This window comes from Heliconius melpomene, chromosome 13 (assembly GCF_056956725.1).
Source record: "Heliconius melpomene rosina isolate 202511_hmr_F chromosome 13, ASM5695672v1, whole genome shotgun sequence".
Classification (NCBI taxonomy): Eukaryota; Metazoa; Arthropoda; class Insecta; order Lepidoptera; family Nymphalidae; genus Heliconius; species Heliconius melpomene.
Window position 1 is genome coordinate 16,835,399 of NC_140401.1, and position 21,893 is coordinate 16,857,291.

The 21,893-nt window shown below is 32.6% G+C and overlaps 2 protein-coding genes across 3 annotated transcripts; both read right to left on the minus strand.

Annotated features, from left to right (window-relative positions):
- Positions 1-227: 227 nt before the first annotated feature.
- Positions 228-21,323, minus strand: trpl (transient receptor potential-like). Of its 2 annotated transcripts, none has more exons than XM_085195583.1 (24): positions 21,302-21,323; positions 18,219-18,296; positions 17,333-17,454; positions 16,926-17,163; positions 16,408-16,550; positions 16,084-16,264; positions 15,753-15,944; positions 15,199-15,433; positions 14,937-15,089; positions 13,260-13,515; positions 12,876-13,009; positions 12,536-12,659; positions 9,387-9,582; positions 7,970-8,131; positions 7,090-7,306; positions 6,608-6,803; positions 6,242-6,348; positions 6,026-6,166; positions 5,758-5,861; positions 5,288-5,378; positions 4,269-4,369; positions 3,557-3,676; positions 3,065-3,151; positions 228-1,760 (listed from the first exon to the last, which is right to left on the minus strand). In XM_085195583.1, exons 2-24 carry the CDS (start codon positions 18,243-18,245, stop codon positions 1,614-1,616), a joined length of 3,474 nt encoding a protein of 1,157 aa, XP_085051709.1. In that variant the 5' UTR covers positions 18,246-18,296; positions 21,302-21,323; the 3' UTR covers positions 228-1,613. The 2 variants fall into 2 exon arrangements, with proteins under 2 accessions (XP_085051709.1, XP_085051708.1); XM_085195582.1 differs by having other exon boundaries at positions 5,758-5,864.
- Tektin-C (Tektin C) lies at positions 10,095-11,649 on the minus strand. The gene has a single exon (XM_085195584.1). The coding sequence runs from the start codon at positions 11,497-11,499 to the stop codon at positions 10,213-10,215; it is 1,287 nt and encodes a 428-aa protein (XP_085051710.1). The 5' UTR covers positions 11,500-11,649; the 3' UTR covers positions 10,095-10,212.
- Positions 21,324-21,893: the final 570 nt, after the last annotated feature.

A 21,893-nucleotide genomic window follows, 5' to 3' on the forward strand; every position in this document is an offset into this window, starting at 1 on the left:
TATTAAGCTATTGACTGATCTGGTACAGTATACTCTTAGTGTACTCTTAGATGTTGGGATTAATTGGGAAATTGACTATAAAAATTGTAAAAATCAGCTTAACACTGTATGCCGCCCCTCTTACAACAGGGTAAGCAAAGGGAACCTAGTGTTAAGATACTCAATTCCCCACTAACCTTAAATTTTTTCGTGGCATTTAATTTGGAGTAACAAAAATAAACACACTATGATTTTAAACTGTATTTTATTTGGGTGAAATAGAAAAAGCACATAATTAATAATATAAAGCTAAGAAATTCAATCTTATATTCAAAACTAAATCAAAGGCTTTAAATAAAACTACACAATATCTATAGAAAAATGCAAACTTCACTAATTTCATAGATCTACGCTTATTCTATTCTATCAGAAATTTAAATAGATGCTTATTGGTTACTCAGATAATGCAAATAACATTCTCTAAGTATATAACCGTACATATTTTTTTATATATAAGATCAAAAATAATCTAAAAAATATACATATTTATTTTATTTATTTAAAGAATAACATTGGTTTAACTATTACATAGAAGAAAAAAAAACTAAATAAGAAATGATATCGAATAATGAGGGGTCGAGTAACCTAAAGACGTATGATTTACTCGTATGGAACCGGACACTGTGAAACACCTTTCCTATTTATTTCTGTCCAATTTGATTCTACCTTAGTGTAGATGTAATAAATATAAATTTATCATGTCCTATAAAAACACTTAAGGTTTTTTTTTCGTTTTTCCATGTTTACCGTAAAATGTGTGGTTATGTAGAGATAAATGTAGTGACGAGACCCTTCTTTCTTTTGAGATATTTAATAGACACTAAGATATGGAAATGGATAGGAAATGACACAGAAAACGCACGTACCATTAAAGATTTCACAAATCTGTCGCTAACAAATATATCTTGGCATGGATATGGCAATAAAGCAACAACAAAAGAAGAATTTATATAAAACACATGAAAAGCCAAAGAGTCTATACACGCATCATTCATGCCGAAACTACTCTATTTGCTATTTCAATTAACTTCTTTATTCAATAAATACAATATTTACTAGTGCTATAGGTAGTTTATAATATGAAATAAATATAGCTAATTGAGCTATAATATACTTATCACACATAAACATATAAGTATACACTAATATTACTAATATATTTTTATTTTTATACTACTTAGTATTTACTATTTATTTCAAATTGGACGGACAGACAAGGACGTTTTAATAAATAACAAAGACCAACAAATTTCCTAAGATAAACACTATTGACTAGAAGTGTAACTTAATATAAAGTAATTATATACCTAAAGATTGTTTCAGCAATTACTTGGATAGGCAGCAATTATGGCTATTTTAATATATTTTATTAATAAAATAAAGATTTTATATATTAATACAACATTATTATATAATCAAATATGACATAGGACATACTACAGATCTAAACTCCACAGATACAATATAAACTGTCATAAACTATCTATTTTAAAAATCTCTTGTTTGGTTATCTGACATTTTGCGGTCTAATTACAATACAAAATACTAATATATGTATATAAAATAAATAAATATTACAGCCATCCAGTTTTAGGGTGTCTTTTAATAGTGTTGACATCTTCAAGTTTCTGCCCTGGGGGAAGAACTTCGGGGGAAGTCGGAGGAATTAGCAGTTCAGTACTGGATGACGACAACAGTTTAGATGAATTTGCGTTTGTAATCTAGAAGCATGTAAAATTGTAATTATGTTTTAAGGTGTGGAAGCAAACGTGGCATAACTTGTATTTTAATAAATTTAAAATAATAAATAATTAAAGTGAGTGTGAAAATAATTACATAAGAAATAAAAGTAAAACCAAAAGAATATAATAAATGATGATAGAAATAGAATTAATACAATTACTGATGAAAATCTATGGCGTTATTTCTACTAAGCTAAGAGCCTTCTCTAATACTTAATAATAATTAAAAAAATCAACTTAAATGCTAATACTATTAAAATTGAGTATGGCGTATATTTGCGTATTTTTGTATCGAAGAAAGTTTTAGCACAATTAAATACTTTTTATACATAAACTATATAAACTATATATATATATATATATATATATATATATATATATATATATATATATATATATATATATATATATATATATATGTATATATAAATGATACATGTAGAGTTATGCCACTTTTGCCTTGTCTCATATAATGTGTTGGTCAATGGCATGTAAAGTATTTTTAGGAACTTAATGTAACGATATAGATATGACATCAAAATCAAAGTGACACATGTACTTTTTATAAATTCTATGTATATATATTCTACAATACAAATCATTTAAAAGTCCAATTATATAAATTACAAACTAGGTTAAGGGTAGAATGTCTGAAAAGATAAAATTATTATTTACATTTAAGCAAACGCGAGTATTGTCTTTACGACGCAATTCCTACCGTAGCGGTCAATAAAAACCAAATAAAAATGCCTAATCCCTAAATAAAAACGCCAAAACCATTCTCTCACGAAATTTTTGTGTAACAAAAGAGATGTTAAGATGAAACATAAATATAAAGGAAAAGGTTAAATAAGTAAAGTGTATTATTCGATTAACGAGGTATTTTTACGCATGACTCAAATTACACACAATGCACGCGGTAGTCCAATAGTAGCTTAAACTAACATAAACTAAATTAATCTTGATATATTAATAGGAAAATTCTAGATATTAAGGTCACTCAGTAACAATATATTAAGATACTCTACATCTGTTATAGAGACCAAGAAGTTGACGATAGTCTTTTGTTCTATCTAAAGTATTCGTTTTTGCAACACCTACCCTACCTACTATACCTACTATTACCTACATAATTAAAGATATATTTGAAAAAGTAGTAAATAAGTAAATGTACAACTATTTAAATTATGTAATATATGATGTATTTTTTATTTTTCGTAAAGTAAGACAGTGAAATTTAGTGCCTTTTACTTTAGATTATGAAATATTTAAATAAACATTACCTGAACTGAACCTGGCTGAGGAGATGGCGATCTGGATCTCGGCGCTGGAATCGGCTTTGAACCACTAGAGCCGGCTTCCAAAGACGGCTGTGTCATATATATGTAAATATTACGTGACTACGTCATAGAAATAATTTATAATATATATAAATCTTAGTAATTTGTTGAAACTTACTTAAATATAAAACATTATAAAGTAATTATAATTATTAGCATTATTTTTTAGCTTCATAACATAATTAACAAAGTATTAGGACTCCCCGTGCCCATGAGAATAGTAGAATTCAATACCGCGCTTTGCTTCGTTATAAGACCAGGAAACATGAAAATATTAAATATTTAATTCTCTGCGTGGAAATTGAACCCATAGCCATAGAGTTCCTAGACAAATGCTTATGCCCCTACGCCAAGACGGTCTGCTTGGAAATATTTAATTACCCGAAGTGGGGATAAACTCGCAACTATTCATGTTATCATAAGCACGTTATTTACCTTCGATTTAGTATACGGTGGCGGTGGAAGCCCGTCCTTTGACGCTTTAATGTCTAATGCGGTTGGACGAGCGACGGCGATGGTGTCTCGAGATTTGTCTTGAGATCGTACTTCTGTTGCCTAATACAGAAAAAGAAAAGTAGAATTTTAATTGATTAGGATTTCTTTTCTTTCTGAAGTAATTGTTGCAATCAAACACACACACGTACAAATATAGAGAAATAATTTAAAAAATATATTAAAGTAAATAAATAAAACTACAGAAAGTTAACTGCGGAACTGAAATTAATGCTTTAGGATGACTCCTCTTCTGAATCCTAATTATATAAATATATATAGATAAGATTTTTTATTTATATAAGATTTTTTATTTTCACTCTCTTCGCTTTGGTAACGAGGCAAAGGGCGGTGTGGATTCCCACAATATACACGCAATGCCTCCAGAGTTCGGCGGAAAGTAGGGAACGGAAGTGTCTAAATGGGATCGGAGTGTCTTCACATTAGGCTCTCAGGTTCTCAGTTTCACCATCATTATTCTACATCCGAATAATTAGAACGCCAATAAGAAAATGATTTATCTATACATTCATTCCGCTCCATAAAAAAACTAACAATCTATAAAATAAAAAATGCTTTTATTTTTATCTTCACGTGCTATCCTTAACTTAAACATATAATAATTTAAAATTAAATAAAATAAAAAATATCTCACGTTCTTCTCTCCTGGCACAGGTGGTACAGGGGGTTTCTTCTTCACCACTCTCGGTGGAGATCCCCCGCCGGGAACACGTTTTGCTTTTAGAGGACTCGGTTCTAAATGTAATAATCATTGTAATTAAAATAAGAGGCTGTCAGGGCAACTTGTCTGACGGTAAACGTGATGTTTGCGGGTTTAATTATAATTTGTAGAAAAACTATACATGTTTTAAAGTAACAATTTATTTGGAGTAATAGATTAGAAATCTATTAATATCTATATATATAAAAGGACTTGTCCTCACTGACTGAGGTAAGACGCACGCACAGCCGTAACAGCTGGTGGTAGAAACGTTAAATTTGGGCAGATGTTTACTTTTGTAATCTGGACATCCACTAAGAAGGGATTTTGACAAATTTTAACCCTAAAGGGTGAAATAGGGGTTCAAAGTTTGTATGGAATAAAAATTAAATCGGCACCGATTTTTATAAAATTTGCAATTTAGATTTTTAAAAGTATTTAATTCAACACATATTTCATCGTTTTCTAGAATTATCTCCCTAAGGGTGCAAATAAGGGGTTGAAAGTTGTATAGGTTTTTTTTAAATCGTCACCAATTTTTATAAAATTTGAAATTCAGACTCTTAAACGTATATAATTAAACACATGTTTCATGGTTTTCTAGAATTCACCCCCTAAGGGTGCAAATAAGAGGTTGAAAGTTTGTATGGGAAAATTCTTAAATCGCCACCGATTTTTATAAAATTTGATATTTAGACTCTTAAAAATATTTAATTGAACATAGGTTTCATGGTTTTTAGAATTCACCCCCTAAGGGTGTAAATAAGGGGTTGAAAGTTTGTATGGAAAAATCTTTAAATCGCCACCGATTTTTATAAAATTTGAAATTTAGACTCTTAAAAATATATCATTCAACAAATGTTTCATGGGTTATTAGAATTCACCCTTAAATACGCAAGCGAAGCTGCGCGCGTACGCTAGTAAATAATAAAGATATGCAAAAATTAACTAACCAGGTTGAAATCTATCACTTCCAGTCGGACTGATCGCTCGTTGGTATGGACTTGGACTTCGATCCCTGATGAACACGCTTGTTGTAGACACCTGGACGAAATAGAAATGATTAAATAATGAAGACCTTATTTCCCCTGCCTGCTTAGTCCCGGTTCCGGTTTTCTTCGTCCTAAACAAAGCGTTTAAATTTCACCATTCAACTCATAAAATATCTAAAATCTTAATGCATACTTGCATAATAATAAATCTTTCTGTAGTCTAAAAGATGAGATAAATGTATTATAAGTATTGAATGAAATACTTTTTTCATCCTACCTATACATATAACACCTCTACCTCCTTTTTTTTAACTTCACATTGTGTCCCGCATGTAGCAGAGTAGGCAAGGGAAGCCTAGTGTTAAACCACTCTCTTTCCCAAAATTGAGATGGTAATTCTTATATTACATAAGATGTCATAAAAAAAATACCTTTGATGGTGTCGGGCTCGATGACCTCGGGATAGGAGAGATTGTTCTGCTTTGTAAGCCATTAGGTGTTAACAATCTCACTACAGGCACTGATCCACTAGGACCTGCTTACAAGAGTATAATATCAATTATTAAAAATGTATAAAAAACACGAGAAAAATACAACTAACATCCTTATCAAAGATTTAGCCTAAAAAAACCAACTTTATATAAGTGTATACTTTTTTACATATTTAAATAATTCTAGTAAGACCACAAATCAACATACCTGGTTCTCTCCAAGGAGACCTGGGAACATTTAGGCTATTGGGGTTCTGCTCCTTGATCTCAGATGAGATGTCCTTGATGAGCTCCAGGATCGAGTGTCCGGAAGGCTGCGGCATTTCTACCGGAGACGATGCCCTTGATCCTAAAATAGGTGATGTAATTTTTTTTATGTCCGATATTCGTAATAAGAAATATAAACGTGGAAGTATATACAAACCAGGCATAGGTGAATGCATGACCAGCCTCCTCGCCTGATCGATCGCTCGCTGCAAGTTCTGCTGGTTCTTGAACGACTGGCGCGTACGGCAGCGCCCGATTTGTGATCTGTTATAATGATTATTGCGAATAAATTATATATATAGAACTGAATTTAAAAAGTATAGCTATAATAAATTCAAAATTTATACCATACATTCAAAATATGGCGTTAAGTTTCGCCACTCATAACGCATAGTTCCGATCGGAGCGAGGCGTTTTACGACTAAGTTCCCTCGATCTAAGCTACTAGATACGGGGAAAAGCAAAATCCTATAGACAGGCACAAACGGGCACAAAAGGTGCCATTTTAATAACGAAAACTCACGATATTCCAGTCGCGGCCAACGTTTGGTCCCATTTGGAGCCGGAAGCAGCAGCTGCAGCCATCTTGGCTATCCTCCTGAACCTGGCGAGGCTGTCCTCGTGGACGGGGCGGCCGTCCTCCTCCAACGACACGGGCGTCACTTGGAAGTCCTTCATGAGACGACGCTCCCAAACTTTCATTCGTTTTGCTAAAACAGCTATGAACGGAATAGTTGGAAGGTTTAATCCATTTTTTTTATTTTTAAATATTATTTTAAATCTTACTTTGTATCCACATTATGATATTAGGTTCAATTTTAATCAAAATAAATAATTGTGCTTTAAAAACTGTATTACAAAAATAATTAAAATTAAAATTCTGTAATTTAAAACTGACACAACTAAACAATATGGTCAATTTATCTGTTTATAAATTATCGATGAATAGGTCAATTTTCTTTTGAAACCAACCAACATTTAATAAATTAACAAACAAACACTTACTCTTTTCCTTTCTATCAGTAAACGAGACATCCATCCCATTCTTCTCGAATACTTCTAGAAGTTCATATCTCAAGGACGACACATCCCCCTTCAGTTCATTTATATCATCTTCTGTAACGGGGTCGTCGTCCATTCGTCTGTGCATGGCGGATACGTAACGCCATACCAGCGCTCGCATGACCGCTGTATATCTCACATCGTCGATTGCTTTTTGTTCCTAGATGGTAATAAAGGCCGTTGTAGTATAGAGGCACAAGCGTGGGACAATTAACGCGGCGATTGTGGGTTGGATACCCATTCGGTGAAATTAATAATTAAATGTTTTCATTTTTCTCGCTCTGGCAACAAGGTAAAGAGCGGCGTTGAATAATGCCACACAATATCCCAAAAGTTTATTGGAAAATGGAGAATGGTATGTTTTAACACTAAGTTGAACCATACGAGAATTAAAATTTAGATAACCAGCTAGCCTAAAAAGGCACAATAGGGTGTGAATTTTGTCTTATTAAATTCTATCTATATATATAAAATCGAAAGGTCACTCACTTATCACGAAATCTCCGAAACTACAAGTGCTAGGAATCTCAAATTTTGCATAGGAGCTATTTATAAGAAGTAGGTGCTCGCTAAGACGCGAATTTGTAATATTCGACTTCTAAGGGGTTATTTTTGGGTTTGAAAGTTTGTATGAAACTTCGTTACTAATGACATTTGTCTTTGTCATTCGTTACTAAATATGCTAGGAGTCTCAAAATTTTGCATGGACGTCACTAGGACGTAGTCATGGAGACAGAAATTAATAATAACATAGTTCACGTGGGTGAAACCGCGAGCGGGCCGCTAGTATTCTATAAAAGTATAACACACAGCGTTCGGTTACCTTTATTTTGTCCGGTTGATTCTTCTTCCTCATACCGAACAGCTTCATCACGATTTTTGGTGTAGGAAAGATGTTAAAAGGAGGTGGCAACGTGGCGCTCTCTTCAAAGTAGCTCATCCATAGACGAGTGCGAGCGAATTTCCACTCTACGTCTGAATGTTCCTAGGGATTTTTAAATAAAATTTTAAAAAAATCTTCCTTTCCTGTCTCTAGTAACAAGACAAAGAAAGTGGGGAACGAAGTGCCTTAATATCAGGTTCCCTCTGCAGTCGTCGTTGTCTGCAGGGTACAATGGGAGTTTTAAAATATGTTTAGCCGTAAGAAAAAATATTTTTCAAGTTGCTCTTTTTGAGTCCCAACTAGATTACATCAACAACAACCTTTAAATATAATTTGGAGCACTCAGAACTTCAACAATATGAAATTATATTGAATTATATATACATACATAAGGCACCTATTGTTGAATATAACACTGATTTAAATTAAAAAACAAATCAATATAGAATAAAAGGTACTTTTTGAAATTTTAAATCAAAATATAGAAGGGCAAAACACTACGTTACTTGAATGTGATCCGGCATAAGTAAATCTTTCTTGACATAATTAAGTTAGGTGAAGCCTACAAAAATACTATCCACATATCATTACTAGGTAACATATAGACTTATTTTAACATTATTTATTGTTAGTTAAAACATCAAAGACAACAAAATAAATAGTGTGTGATCAACAGTCAACACCATGTTCTGAAAATGTAAAATGAAATTGGTGTAACATAGTGGTCGTAGAGGGGCGACTTTTGAAGTTGTAAATTTTATTTTTACTAGAGAAATTATTTTTTTCATTTACCTAGTCTAGTTTAGTTCTAGTTTTTTTAATTTTTATTTTATTACCTAGTCTAGTAGCAAGACAAAGAACAGCTTTTAGCTCTGCCATCTCGAAAGTTAAGCGAAAAGAGGGAATTCATTTCTTAACTCTAGGTTCCCTTAGCGTACTCGAAAATAATGAATCGAGAAAAATGATTCACGTTACGCTCACATTAAATTAAGATGAGTAGAACGTACATGAGTAATAAAAAAATATTGTTATTTTATGAAACAACAGAAATATTCGTAGAATAAAATATACTATAGTAAATTACTCTTACAATAAAATTCATGATTATGTGACATGAAACATACATAGCCCAATTTGACATAGTATCAAAAATTCTTATTGTATGCTTTATTTGTAGGTTCAATTTCCTCTTTAAAAATACATATTTATGAATATTTTATTTTTATCTTTTATCCGTAAAAGTTTAGTTCCTATTTAAATTTTATAATGAAATATTTCGTAAGCAATTGAAATTGTAACGAATCATTTTGTTTATTGTATTAGAGCAGCTATATAAATATTCAAAGAGTATACTTACATCAATCATTGCATAGGAGTTGGACATCATAGCAATAAGGAGATTCAGCAAGACGATCACATTGATCACCGAGTATGATCCAAACATTAGTAGTCCCCAGAACCGAGTGTAACTCTTGATGCCAGCCAGCTCGAAGTTCTCCAAGCCCACCATACCAAAGGACGCCCAGAAGAGAGATTGTGATGCCTCGAATACACTAATAAAAAAGAGAAAAATACGTTAAAATACAATGCAATATCCTAATTAGTAATAGTAAATATAAGTAAAACTTACCTGAGAATATCAATCACGAATTTTTACATTTTATACATTCTTACATCTTCCTAAAACATCTATTCTTTATGACTGACTATTAATTTTCATATAATCTATATATATAAAATCGAAAGGTCACTCACTCATCACGAAATCTCAGAAACTACATGTGCTAGGAATCTCAAATTTTGCATAGGAGTTATTTATAGGACGAAGGTGCTCGCTAAGACGGGAATTTGTAATATTCGACTTCTAAGGGGTTGTTTTTGGGGTTGAATGTTTGCATGAAATGTCGTTAATACAAATGCTAGGAGTCTCAAATTTTGCATAGACGTCACTTATAGGACGTAGGTACTCATGGAGACAGAAATTAATAGCAACGTAGTTCACGCAGGCGAAGCCGCGGGCTGGCCGCTAGTATTATAATATACGTAAATGATTATTTAATATGAAATGTTGTTAATGTATAATGTGTTTTTCACTTTTAAATTGAAACTGCGCGTGTATGACAAATTTAATAAAAGCAAGCAAAATAAAAATGTTACTACTAGTACAAAATAATACAATAACTTTAATACGAATGAAAGTCCATAGTGGTTCGCAACGTCATACAATCAACTTCATCTATTTTTAGAGTGTTCATCTTTACGTTTATGTCTTCTTCTAACTGAATCTGCGTTTGAAGGAGATATCTTAAAGATGCAGTGGCTTCGTGAAGCATTTGCTGTAGCTGTTCGGTACTGTGACGCAGCATCTCACATTCGTAGTACAAAGCCTGTCCAGGGGGATCTTTGACGAGTTCCGCTCCAACTCTTTGAGCTCGTCTCCCAAGCCTTGTATGAGCTAAAGCGACGTTGCCTTCTTTAGCCGACAACGCCTTTTGCAGCTCTAAGATATTATTCTGCATTTCAACTATCTTCTGAGTAGTTTCTCGATGCATATCTTCAAGTTTACCTTTAGTTTTCTTCGTATCTTCAATACGTTCTTTGAATTCGTGGTTACACTTGTTATAAGCTACCCAAAGATCATCTATAACTTGTTTTAGTAAAGTATCAATAATTATCTTTATAGGACGAGAGTTTGTTACTTCCCTAGCTGCTTGCTGGATGTTTTTAGCCGAATAAGCGTTATACTCCTCAGCAGATATATTAGCTGGATCAAGACTTGTGTAACCTTCATAAATAGACAAACACAAATCCGTTGATTTCAAAGAAAGAGATCCTTTGTCCAAATCAATAGCTGCTTGCTTATATTGTAAGTCCCGATCGAGAAGATATCGTGTTGACCGAAGACGCCGCATCTGTTCACATAATTGTTCCAAAGCGCGTTTCAGCAAACTTTGTCCCCCAAGTATCGTGGTAATTTCTCGTTGCAGAGCATGTTCCACTTCATCTACAACCAAGTCAATACCAATGCGCCCATCTCGCAACATTACGCATTTACGACAGATATTCAAGGCATTCGTCTGGAGCGAAGCAAGGCAATCTTCCAACCGCGTTTTATATACGCCTAAAGCTTCTAATTCAAAACAGATCTCCTTTCTCTGTAGCTGCAATTCCTGTTTATTGAACTCTACATCACCTATTCGTTCTTCAATTCGTCTATCAGATGTAGCTTTCATAATGGCTGCTCTTTCAGCAGTCTCTTCCCGAATTCTTTCACATTCTCCCAATACTCTATCCGCCAGTTGTTGCTGATCTTCTGTATTACGGCATCGTTGGTCATTGCTTAGTTTCCATTCTGATAAAGTAAACTTGGGACCTCTAGGTGGCATACATACTAGGGCTTGTTCAGAAAGCCTCGTAGTCGCCACCGGAGCGCCGATTACATTACGAACCCCGAATTGGGCTTCACCCATTTTATAATTTAAAAATTTCGACTAACAATTTAATATTATTACAACTTTTTGATATTCACTAGATTATAAAACAATTTTGTTAAAGAAAAACAATCAAAACTAATATATAAGATACTCGAACCAAATGTGAAAGAAGTCGAAATTATTTATTACCATGGAAACGTATTATGAATTTCGATCAAACGTATTAAGTTTTGTATGGTTTCTGATCAGTTTGACAAACTACAAAAGTTATTTTAGTTTATGATGAAATTTTATTATTTTATGAATATATAGTTGATGTTAACATTATTTTAATAGTTTTAAAGTAATACTACAACTTTGTCTAGCTTTTAGAGTAGTGCATAAAAATACAAGCGCACAGATAAAATAATTTTGTAGTTTTCTCTATTATCAACTTCAACTTTAACATTTATACTTCTTAAAGATCATTTTAATAAAGTAAGACAAATGAAAACCCTCTATTTTAATGTAGTATAAGAAAAAAAAATAAGATCTATAAAAATAGTTTTTTTGTACTTAAGCTTATTAGAAGTTAGAAGTATAGAGCGGGCTGAGATTACCAATGTGGTGATTTGTTACTCATATGTCTACATTTTTTACTGTCCGCATTTTACATACAACGAATTTTTTTGTAATATTTACTTAAGTGAGAATCGAATTAACAACTATTTTGTATACGGATGGCGCCATTTAATTATTAAATCTATTAAAATATCCTTAAAAATGTTTGTCAAAATCGTAATGCAAGGAAACATCACATAAAAGTGCAATTGCAGTTTATGTCAGCTTTAAACCGAAATTACTCACATTTTATTACATTTTACACTACTACTACTTATTATATATGCTATCTACATAACAAATTGTAACTTTTACAACTTTTGTGAACTGAATCCAGGTATGTGAATGATTTATTTATTAAGTGACAAAACACGTGAAATTGATAGCCACTCATTTAAAATACTTTAATAATTTAATAATTATAAAAAAACTAGCGTTTTCTAGTAAATTCTAGCCCGTTCTAGAAACTCACTTTCCAAAGCTACGCCACTTCATGCACGAGTCGCCCGCGTTGTCCCAGTCGGGGAGGCCGCCGGGCAACACGTAGCATTTACGCTTTTCCAAATCGGCGAAGTACCAAAGTAATTGGTTCAAGCCTATTTATATATAAGTAGATTGTATAGTATATAATTTATAATTTATAATTTCTATATATTTCAATTTAAATGCTATTACAACAATTTTGATTGATGAATATAATATACCTTCTTTACTTTTCAATAAAAAAATATTTTAATAGAAATTTAAATTATCCACATAAAATGTACAACATATTTGTCAGTTATGTCAGTCATGTAAAATTCTATACTCACCACATGCAAAAGCGAAGAGCACCAGAGTGTAAATGAAGAAGAACTTGACGATATCAATGACCATACGCCCGAGGGAGATCTGCAGCGGACCCAAGTGAGGGTTGATGGAGAATAAGTGGACTAGTTTTAGGGCACTGTAAGGAAAAATATATTTGTTTTTTTTTTATTTAAATATACGTAATTTGAATTATTATTTATTTATAATTATAATTTTTTCGGTCTGGCACCTAAGGAAAACTCAACACGTAATGCCTCGCAAAATTCGGGGGAAAGTGAGGAATGGAGTGTCTTAACAACACTAGCTTCCCTCTGCCTACCCTACTATATACGGGTTACGCTGTGAATTTAAATAATAGAATAATGATAAATAAAAATTTAACAGACCTAAATATATTAGCCGCTGCGAACAGTCCTTCAGCTATCAACTGAGGATCAAAGTCATCCCATTTCTCCCTCGGAATGAACCTCGTCTCCGGATTCCTCCGTATTTCAGCACTCTGTTGCAAGTACGCAGCAAAACGTAGTACAAACACGGCCGCGTATAGTGAGTTACGCGTAAAATCTATGAAATTCCACATGTTGCGGAGATAACAGCGTATGCCTTGAACGTAGATCTCGTGTGTTTCTTGCCAGATGAAGCCTTAAATATAATATAATATAATATAATATAATATAGAGATTGTTATTTTTTTTTCTCCTCACGCTGTATTGGAGTAAACGCGACAGGTTGTGTTTATTTACACTATTTCATATTTCAATCTCTGGTGGCGAGGCAAACCGCGGCGTTGAATTCCGCCACCCAACAAGTAATGCCTCCGGAATTCGGTGGAAAGTGGTGAACGCAGGTATATTAGCACTTGGCTCCCAGGTACCCTCTGCCTACCCTGCGATGCGCGTGCGTAAATCTGCGTTGTATTCATTATTTTATAACTACTATTTCTAAAGGAAGTGACAGAACATGGAGATTGAAAAAAAATATTTTATATCATTTACATAATATTTTCATATTTAGTTTTATTTTTATATAATTTCATATTGATACCGCAAAAACTACGTAGGTAGGTAGGACGTATTTTTCGTGGTAAAAATGAAACTATAATGACACTCATTTCTTTCTTTACAATAAACATAAAAGATCGCTAAAACAACTACCTTTTGCATTTTATTATAACAATACAGATTTTCAATTTGTAAAATACGACTATAGAATTTCTTTTACGTGCAAATAAGACCACCTACAGAAAAAAACGCCCTGAATTTTTGAAACAAAAAGCAATACAATTTTTTAATCATGAATATATATTTTTTGAGACAATCATGGCGCAGTGACGTTTAAAGTTTTCCGTTCTTAGTCGTAGCTCTGAAAACAAAACAAAACGCGACGTTGATTTGAAAGTTGGGAACGAATTGTCTCATGCGGATTAGGCGGGGAGTAAGTAGTCAAAAAAACATACTTTAGAAAGAAATGTCATGACAGCCTTATTTTTTTCATTTCTATTTGATATATAAGTGAAGAATTTCGCGGGATTCAGCGTGAAGCTGATCTGTTTTGATTTTGTGAAATTAAATAAGTAATGTTTCTGTGACACTTCATTATCGTTACTTCCTTTCCACATAGGTAGAGCACATAAAATATTTTATTTATTAGTTAAGAAAGGTTACGCACTATTTTTCGTATTTTATGTAATAAGGGAAGAAAATAGGCAATTACAGTATAAGTAAAATAGGGGCGGCTCCACGCTTCTTTATTTTACTTTCATTTTATAATTAGAGATAGCTTTTTCAAATCTACATAATAATATAACTTGATTGTAAAATATTTCTGCTAAAGAAATAAACACCCTATTCGCATTTCAGTCTTAACAGATCCTGATATCGATACATTTCTAAGAATATTTTATGGGAAAAATTAAATGACGATTTACATCGACTTATAAAATATGAATGAATGAATGAAGGAATTAACACAGATTACTAGTAGCTACCTATAAACGTATATTTTAAAAAAAATACAATAAACCAACAAAAAGATATTAAAAGATGAAAAGCGTAATTACTTACCCAGAACATAAACAACGATAACCATTTCTAAATAAGTGGGGCCATTTCCTCGTTGTTTCCTCATCTCCTTCTCCAAGTCCTGCACCATCCACTCCGGTCCGAACATTTGGACTATCTTGTCTTCAGCCCTTTGTGATACTAGTATCAGGATCACTGGAACATTTTTATTTTATTAAGACGTTACTTTACACTTGTAATAACTTATAATTAATTAATTTTATAGAAAGCCACCAAACATGAACATGAAAAAATCAATACTTACACAAAAAGAATAAATAACTAGAGGCGTGTATTAAAAACTTCATAAACGGCTTCCTCATCAACCGCCCAGTGGAACAGTTAGGTGCTATCATATACATTGTACAATAAAAGGGGAACAGTAAGGCCACTCGACATATTATCATAATTTTCTCGAAAGTACTCTTCCTGCGGAACCCGGGGACCCCTTCGTACCATATTGTCGCTAGCAACTGTTGTATATTAGGATGTGCGACGAACTGTTGGAGAGAATAAACAAAATGGAAATGATTTACATTTTTTTTCATTTTATTCAAGTGGCCGTCGTAGCGCAGGGACCAAGCATGTAACGCATCACGTAGCGCGAATTGTGAATTTCCAGTCAGTTATTTCTTCGCTCTGGTACTAAGACAAAAAACACGGTGTTGAGTTCCGCCACTCAAATGCAATGCCGAAATTTGGCGGATAGTAGAGAACGGAGTGACTTAACACTAGGTGCCCTCTGTGTACCCTACTATATACGGAACACACCCAATCTATAGAACTAATAGCTATTAAAGTATAATTTAACAATAATACCTTTTTCTGCTTAAAATCGATGGCCAGTTCCAATCTAGCCAGTTTCATATGTTCGCCTTCTTCAAACGGTGGCTCTTCAGGGTCATGGTTCAATATAATGGCAAGTTCCTGAGAGCTACGAGACTGATCTAACAAATCTACGGCAAACTTTTGCGCTTGACGACGTAGGTCAAGATATTCTGCTTTCGATTCCTAATTAATACAGTTAAGATTATTAAAATATGTAATAAAGCAGTATTTGAATTATAACATTTTTTTTAATCAAAAATATGTCACTACAAAATATTAGTTTTACTTTTAAAATAAAATTTTAGTTACAATTAAGTCTTACTTGTTCAGCAAACGCTAAAGTCCGTAACTCCCACGACAATTGGAAGGCGGTTAGTATAGGATCAGTGGCAGATAGAGCGATAAGAGAAGGAGAAGCTAGAGCCTTGTACGCGTTGAGACGCGCCTGGGAGTGTCTGAGGGAGTCGTCTGTAGAATCTCTTATACAATTATCGCAGCCACATCTTGAAATTACCATGAAACATTTAAAAAAAAATCATATTTAAATTTAAAGACACACTGTGGACGGTAAGTAAATTATATATTATAATACTTATAACGACAATTATGTATGTAATAAATTAAATTGTTTTTTCCTATTATTTACCTTATATCATGAGGATCTGGTAATGTAGCGCCTCGGTCTAATAAGATTTTTATTATTTCATAGTTATTCTTATGCGCTGCTAACATCAATGGCGTAATGTCTGGAGTAAACGTTGATGTATTGGAATCTACTCTTTGCCAACTCTAAAATATAAAATGTACATTTTTCTCAGAAATAGTTAATGAGTGTATTTATATTTAAAAATAATTTAAATATACACGTTAGATCAAATAAATAATCAAAATAAAAAAGAAACTTTTAATTTGCTCAATAATAAAACGTTTCATTTTTTTTTTAATTCTTTTTTATTCGTAAGAATAAAATACAGTTCTGAAAAAAAATATGTCAAAAAAATCTAAAATAACATTACTATTATTATCGTACGACATTTTCACGTGTTATGGGACAAATCAAATTGACATTGCTGATATCTCACTTCGTTTTTCACTTTCTTCTATAACGAAAATCGAAACTAACATTGAACAAAAATTGCATTTATACAATATCAAATAACTCACGTAAGGTTCAGGATGTCTATGGATAAGTTCTTCATGTTCCAACAAAAGTTCGACAGCTTCTACAAATTCGGCATTAATGGCTTGCAACAAGGCGTCTTTGGTCGCCACTCCCATGACCACAAGTAGCTCCACCATCTCTAAGTTCTCTCCTTCAATAGACAAGGTCAAGGCACCACGGCCGAGGGAATCCATGCAGTTAACGTCGATATGCTTCTTGCGATGTGCCGTTTGTAGTATCCTGAAATAATACTTGTTAATGATAATAAATACTAACTTAATATATATGAACTAAATATATATCACGATGCCTTACGATAGATTGATTATAAACTATTACTATTATAACATACACAAAGATTACAAAAATAAAATAAATTATTAATTAAGACTTTGTTAAAACATCTTACCTCCTAACATTAGCCATGTCTCCTCTTTCGACCGCCAGAAGAAATTTCTTCTCTTCAAGCGTCAAAGCTTTTGGTAGAGTCGGCAGGCTGACCGGTTGCCGTTGCATAATGCCAGGGTCACCCTATTGTAAAAAAAGTATTTATCTGTATATCTATCCCAAGCTACAAGTGACGCCATCAAGGCACAATTAAAAAATAAGACAGTAAAAAAACTCGCTCTCTGTCGTTAAGGTAAAGACAACGTTAGCAGATTCAAATCTAAAATTCAAATATTAATATTAAGAGATGAACATGAACTTAAGCGCAGAATATTAGCTAATTAGAAATATATCTCAACCCTTAGCTACTTGATGCCCAAAGAAAACGATTACAATAATGTTAGGAGGCTATGTTTATAAAATTTGCCAAAAAAAAAGGTTTTATTACCTTATATATGAGACAATAAAAACTGTTTAAAATTCCAATCAATAAACTGCGCTTCTTTTATCCGATTACTAGGTGATGAGGTCGAATTAGGATCACAAATCAAATAACTTAAAGTCTAGATCTAACATAAACCTTTATGTTCAATGACCGTGAAGTTACATGAAGTCACGTGAAGACACGTGAAGTCACGTGAAGTCGCGCGAAGTTGGTACATGAGGATTATTTAAATGACAAGCTTCATACTTATGTCTGGTTTGACTAAATGCATTATCTAAACCAGGATTGTAGGGTTTCTTTTGTGTAAATTAGACAAATATATTTGTTACATTTCATATTTTAGAGTTTATGCAAACTATTGTATTTAAGTTTCTCAACTCTCTTTTTTCTTTTAGAAGAGAAATGATAAAGACTTTCTTAAAGATTTTTTTCAGAGTTACTTAGAAAAATATAAAATACTTACGCCTTCCAAGTCCTTTTTGTCCCCCATACTGATGGTGGCGTTGTTCGAGGTAAGGTGTAAAGTCCCCACAGGCGTAACCTACGAGTATATAAGCAATAAGGAAACTTACAAAATACTAATTAATTCATTGTAGTATCATAATGAAACAAGAAGCTAAATTAATTTTATACAAAATGTAATATTTACGAAACATAGTAGGTAGTTATTATAGTTTTTCTGTTTTCTCTCTTTAGAAATAATCTTTACATGTTTTTCGTAATATATAAGAAATCTCATAAAACAAAACATTGGACTCACACTTTTTGATAAAATACATATATATATATATATATATATATATATATATATATATATATATATATATATATATATATATATATATATATATATATATATATATATTGCATGTGTGTGAATTCTGCGCAAAGTGGGAAACAGAAGTGTCCTAATGGGAACGGAATGTCTTATTACCGATTTCCACGTTCCCTTTGTCTAACCTTCTACATATATGCAGAAATGGAATATATAAATATGAATTATAATAATAGCCTTTTATATAACAAAATAAAAATTAACTGTTTAACTACATTCCTATATTAACATTAATAATTTAAATTATTAAATTTAAAATCATTAATAATTGATGAAAATGCATTTTATCAGCGAATTGAATTTATAATTGCAAAATACGCTGAATATTTCCTGATTCATAATTCTTCCACATAGTGCATGTTTCTATTGCCTAGAATCTTAGTCTCTATTGTGCATGCTTATTCTTAAAATAGAAGAAATAATAATGAATACAGTTCCTCTTTTCTAATCTATACACGCTAATATAGTAAACAGTACGTCTACTTTTATGATTAGGTAAATTGAGTTTGTTCGACTCCCAACTGAGGACATGAAATATTTAATATTTTCTTTTTTAGCTTCCGCCTCTCAACATATTAAGTCTCAACAGTTTGGTGGAAAGTGGGAACTGAAGTATCCTAATGGGAATGGGTCTTAACATTAGATTTCCAGGTTCCCTCTGCCTACTCTGCTATGCGTGGAGGACAGCGTGATGCTAAAAAAATATTAAATTTAAAGTGGTAAAGCAAGGAGTAAAAACTATTATCTATACACAGGGTGGAAGAGGCAGCGCTTCTTTTATTGAAACTGCATATAGGGTAATATATTTCAAACCCACACCTAAGAAATTAAACAACGTACCTCAACAGTATGGACGTAGGAAATTTTTTTCATTTCACGATTTTTATCCATACCTGTATTTCGTGTGACGCACACATACGTGTGCGACGTTTCCGATTTGACAGGTAAGTGTGTGCGTGCCTATGTTATACTTTACAAATGGCGTTTTATTTTAAAACGATAATTTTATTATTTATTTTGTTTGAAAAAATAACTTTTGCATTTTTGGGATTTTTTTTTTCCGAATTATATTAGGCTTTTATAGAGTAGTTAAAACTGTTTCATTTAAAGTGGTGCTGACAATTCCACCCTGTATATAAAAGGATTTGTCCTCACTGACTGAGGTAAGACGCACGCACAGCCGTAACCGCTGATGGTGGAAACGTGAAATTTGGACAGATGTTTACTTTCGTAATCTGGACATCCACTAAGAAGGGATTTTAAAAAAATTTTAACCCTAAAGGGGTAAAATAAGGGTTGAAAGTTTGTATGGAAAAAATTTAAATCAGCACCGATTTTTATAAAATTTGAAATTTAGATTTTTAAAAGTATTTAATTGAACACGTGTTTAATCGTTTTCTAGAATTCTTCCCCTAAGGGTACAAATAAGGGGTTGAAAGTTTGTATGGAAAAATCTTTAAATGGCCACCGATTTTTATAAAATTTGAAAGTTAAACTCTTAAAAGTATTTAATTGAACACATGTTTCATGGTTTTCTAGAATTATTCCCCTAAGGGTGCAAATAAGGGGTTGAAAGTTCCTATGGAAAAATCTTTAAATCACCACCGATTTTTATAAAATTTGGAATTGAGACTTTTAAAAATATTTCACTGAATACATCTTTCGTGGTTTATTAGAATTCACCCCTAAATACGCAAGCGAAGCTGCGCGCGTCCGCTAGTTTAATTATATAAAATTAAATAAGAATGATTTTAAAGTTTAAAAAAACATTAGTAATTTATTTTTTCAAAGGGCAACAAAGAGTACAAAAGGGATTTCGAGTATTTTACAAGTATATCAATGAATAACAATTACCTATAAAACCACAAATAGAACAAACGGAAGCCACATTTATAATAACATTTGGCTAATTCCGGTCATAACCGCCCACTTTATAATTGGATCGAAAGTAATCGTCCGAAATGTCCACTACCGCTGTTCTAGTAATTCTAGATTTAGAAATATAGTTTTTCACGGAATAAAATATTATAGAATAGTTTAATTCCTAATACCTAGTAGGTACAGTTGTGGGTTTAATCATTTGCGGAAAAGAAATATTTAATATTTTCATTTCCTCCGCCACACTACACGTAATGCCTAGAGAACTCGGCAGTGAGTGGGGAACGGTGTCTCAATGGGAGCAACAAGCCGCTATAACAAGAAAACTTTAATTTATTGTTATTGCGGCATCAGAAATATATCAGAATAAAATAAATATTTAAGAGGGTTCCCATACAAAAGACAAGGCTTTTAAGCCATTTCAATAGATTTAAGTCCACTCATCAAGTTAAGCAACCACCTCAAATATAATTTATCTGTCAAATATTTAAATTTTAACAATTTTACTACATTAATTTAAATATAAAATTAATAAAATAGAACCTTAAAAATGAATGAACTATGAAACTAGAGGCTGTCATAGCAATGGCACAAACGTGACTGTAAACGCGACGGTTGTAGGTTCGATCTGAATTATTGTTATTTTTTTCATTTCTTAGCTCTTAACAAGACAAAGGGCGGCGTTGAGTTCCACCAATGGACACGAAATACCTAAAAACTTCCGCGTAAAATTGAGAACGGAGTGTCTTAACACTAGGTTCCCTCTGCCTACCTTGCTATATGCGGGATACAGCGTGAAACTGAAAAAAACTCTTAAACACAAATGTACTCACTTAACGCTGTGGCTGACGATACAATCTAGCTTACAAGCCAGCCCCTCATATATATATACCCTTGTTAATCTTATTAGAGACATTCAACTATTACTTTATGTCGTGAACGTGATGCTAACACGTGTTGATTTAAAGCCTAAACATGTTAGGTATAATTGATTGATATACCTACCTAATACTAATATAATATAATTCATACGTTTTTTTCAGCTTCACCTGTATCCTGTATATGCAGAAGGAGCCGGAAAGGCACTTGCTAAGATACTCCATTCTCAACACATGGTCCAATTTTAGACGAAACCCTATGCCGTGCTTTGTCTTGTTTCTGGAGCGTAACCCCGAACTCCCGAACCCGTAATCGTCAGGCAGCCACATTAATAGAATTGTTAGGTGTCACTTGAAACAAGTGTACCTATATACATCTATGCTCATATTATAAAGCTGACGAGTTTATTTGCTTGTATTTTAAATTTAATCTCAGGAAGTACGACAGTTTCATTTATCAATGATGGCCATACTGTTATATTTCGTTAATCGTTTCTATATATCCCACTGTACCCTGGGACTTAGATGGAACACATGACTTTTAATT

What these genes read in the sequence shown, in the direction of transcription:
- trpl (XM_085195582.1), bottom strand. Translation starts at nt 18,245, where the DNA reads ATGGGGGACAAAAAGGACTTGGAAGGC. An exon ending in CCAGATCCTCATGATATAAG is followed by an intron (nt 16,265 to 16,407) that starts GTAAATAATAGG and finishes GGTAATTTCAAG; the next exon opens with ATGTGGCTGCGATAATTGTA. An exon ending in ACTCCTATGCAATGATTGAT is followed by an intron (nt 8,132 to 9,386) that starts GTAAGTATACTC and finishes AAAAATCCCTAG; the next exon opens with GAACATTCAGACGTAGAGTG.
- Tektin-C (XM_085195584.1), bottom strand. Translation starts at nt 11,499, where the DNA reads ATGGGTGAAGCCCAATTCGGGGTTCGTAATGTAATCGGCGCTCCGGTG.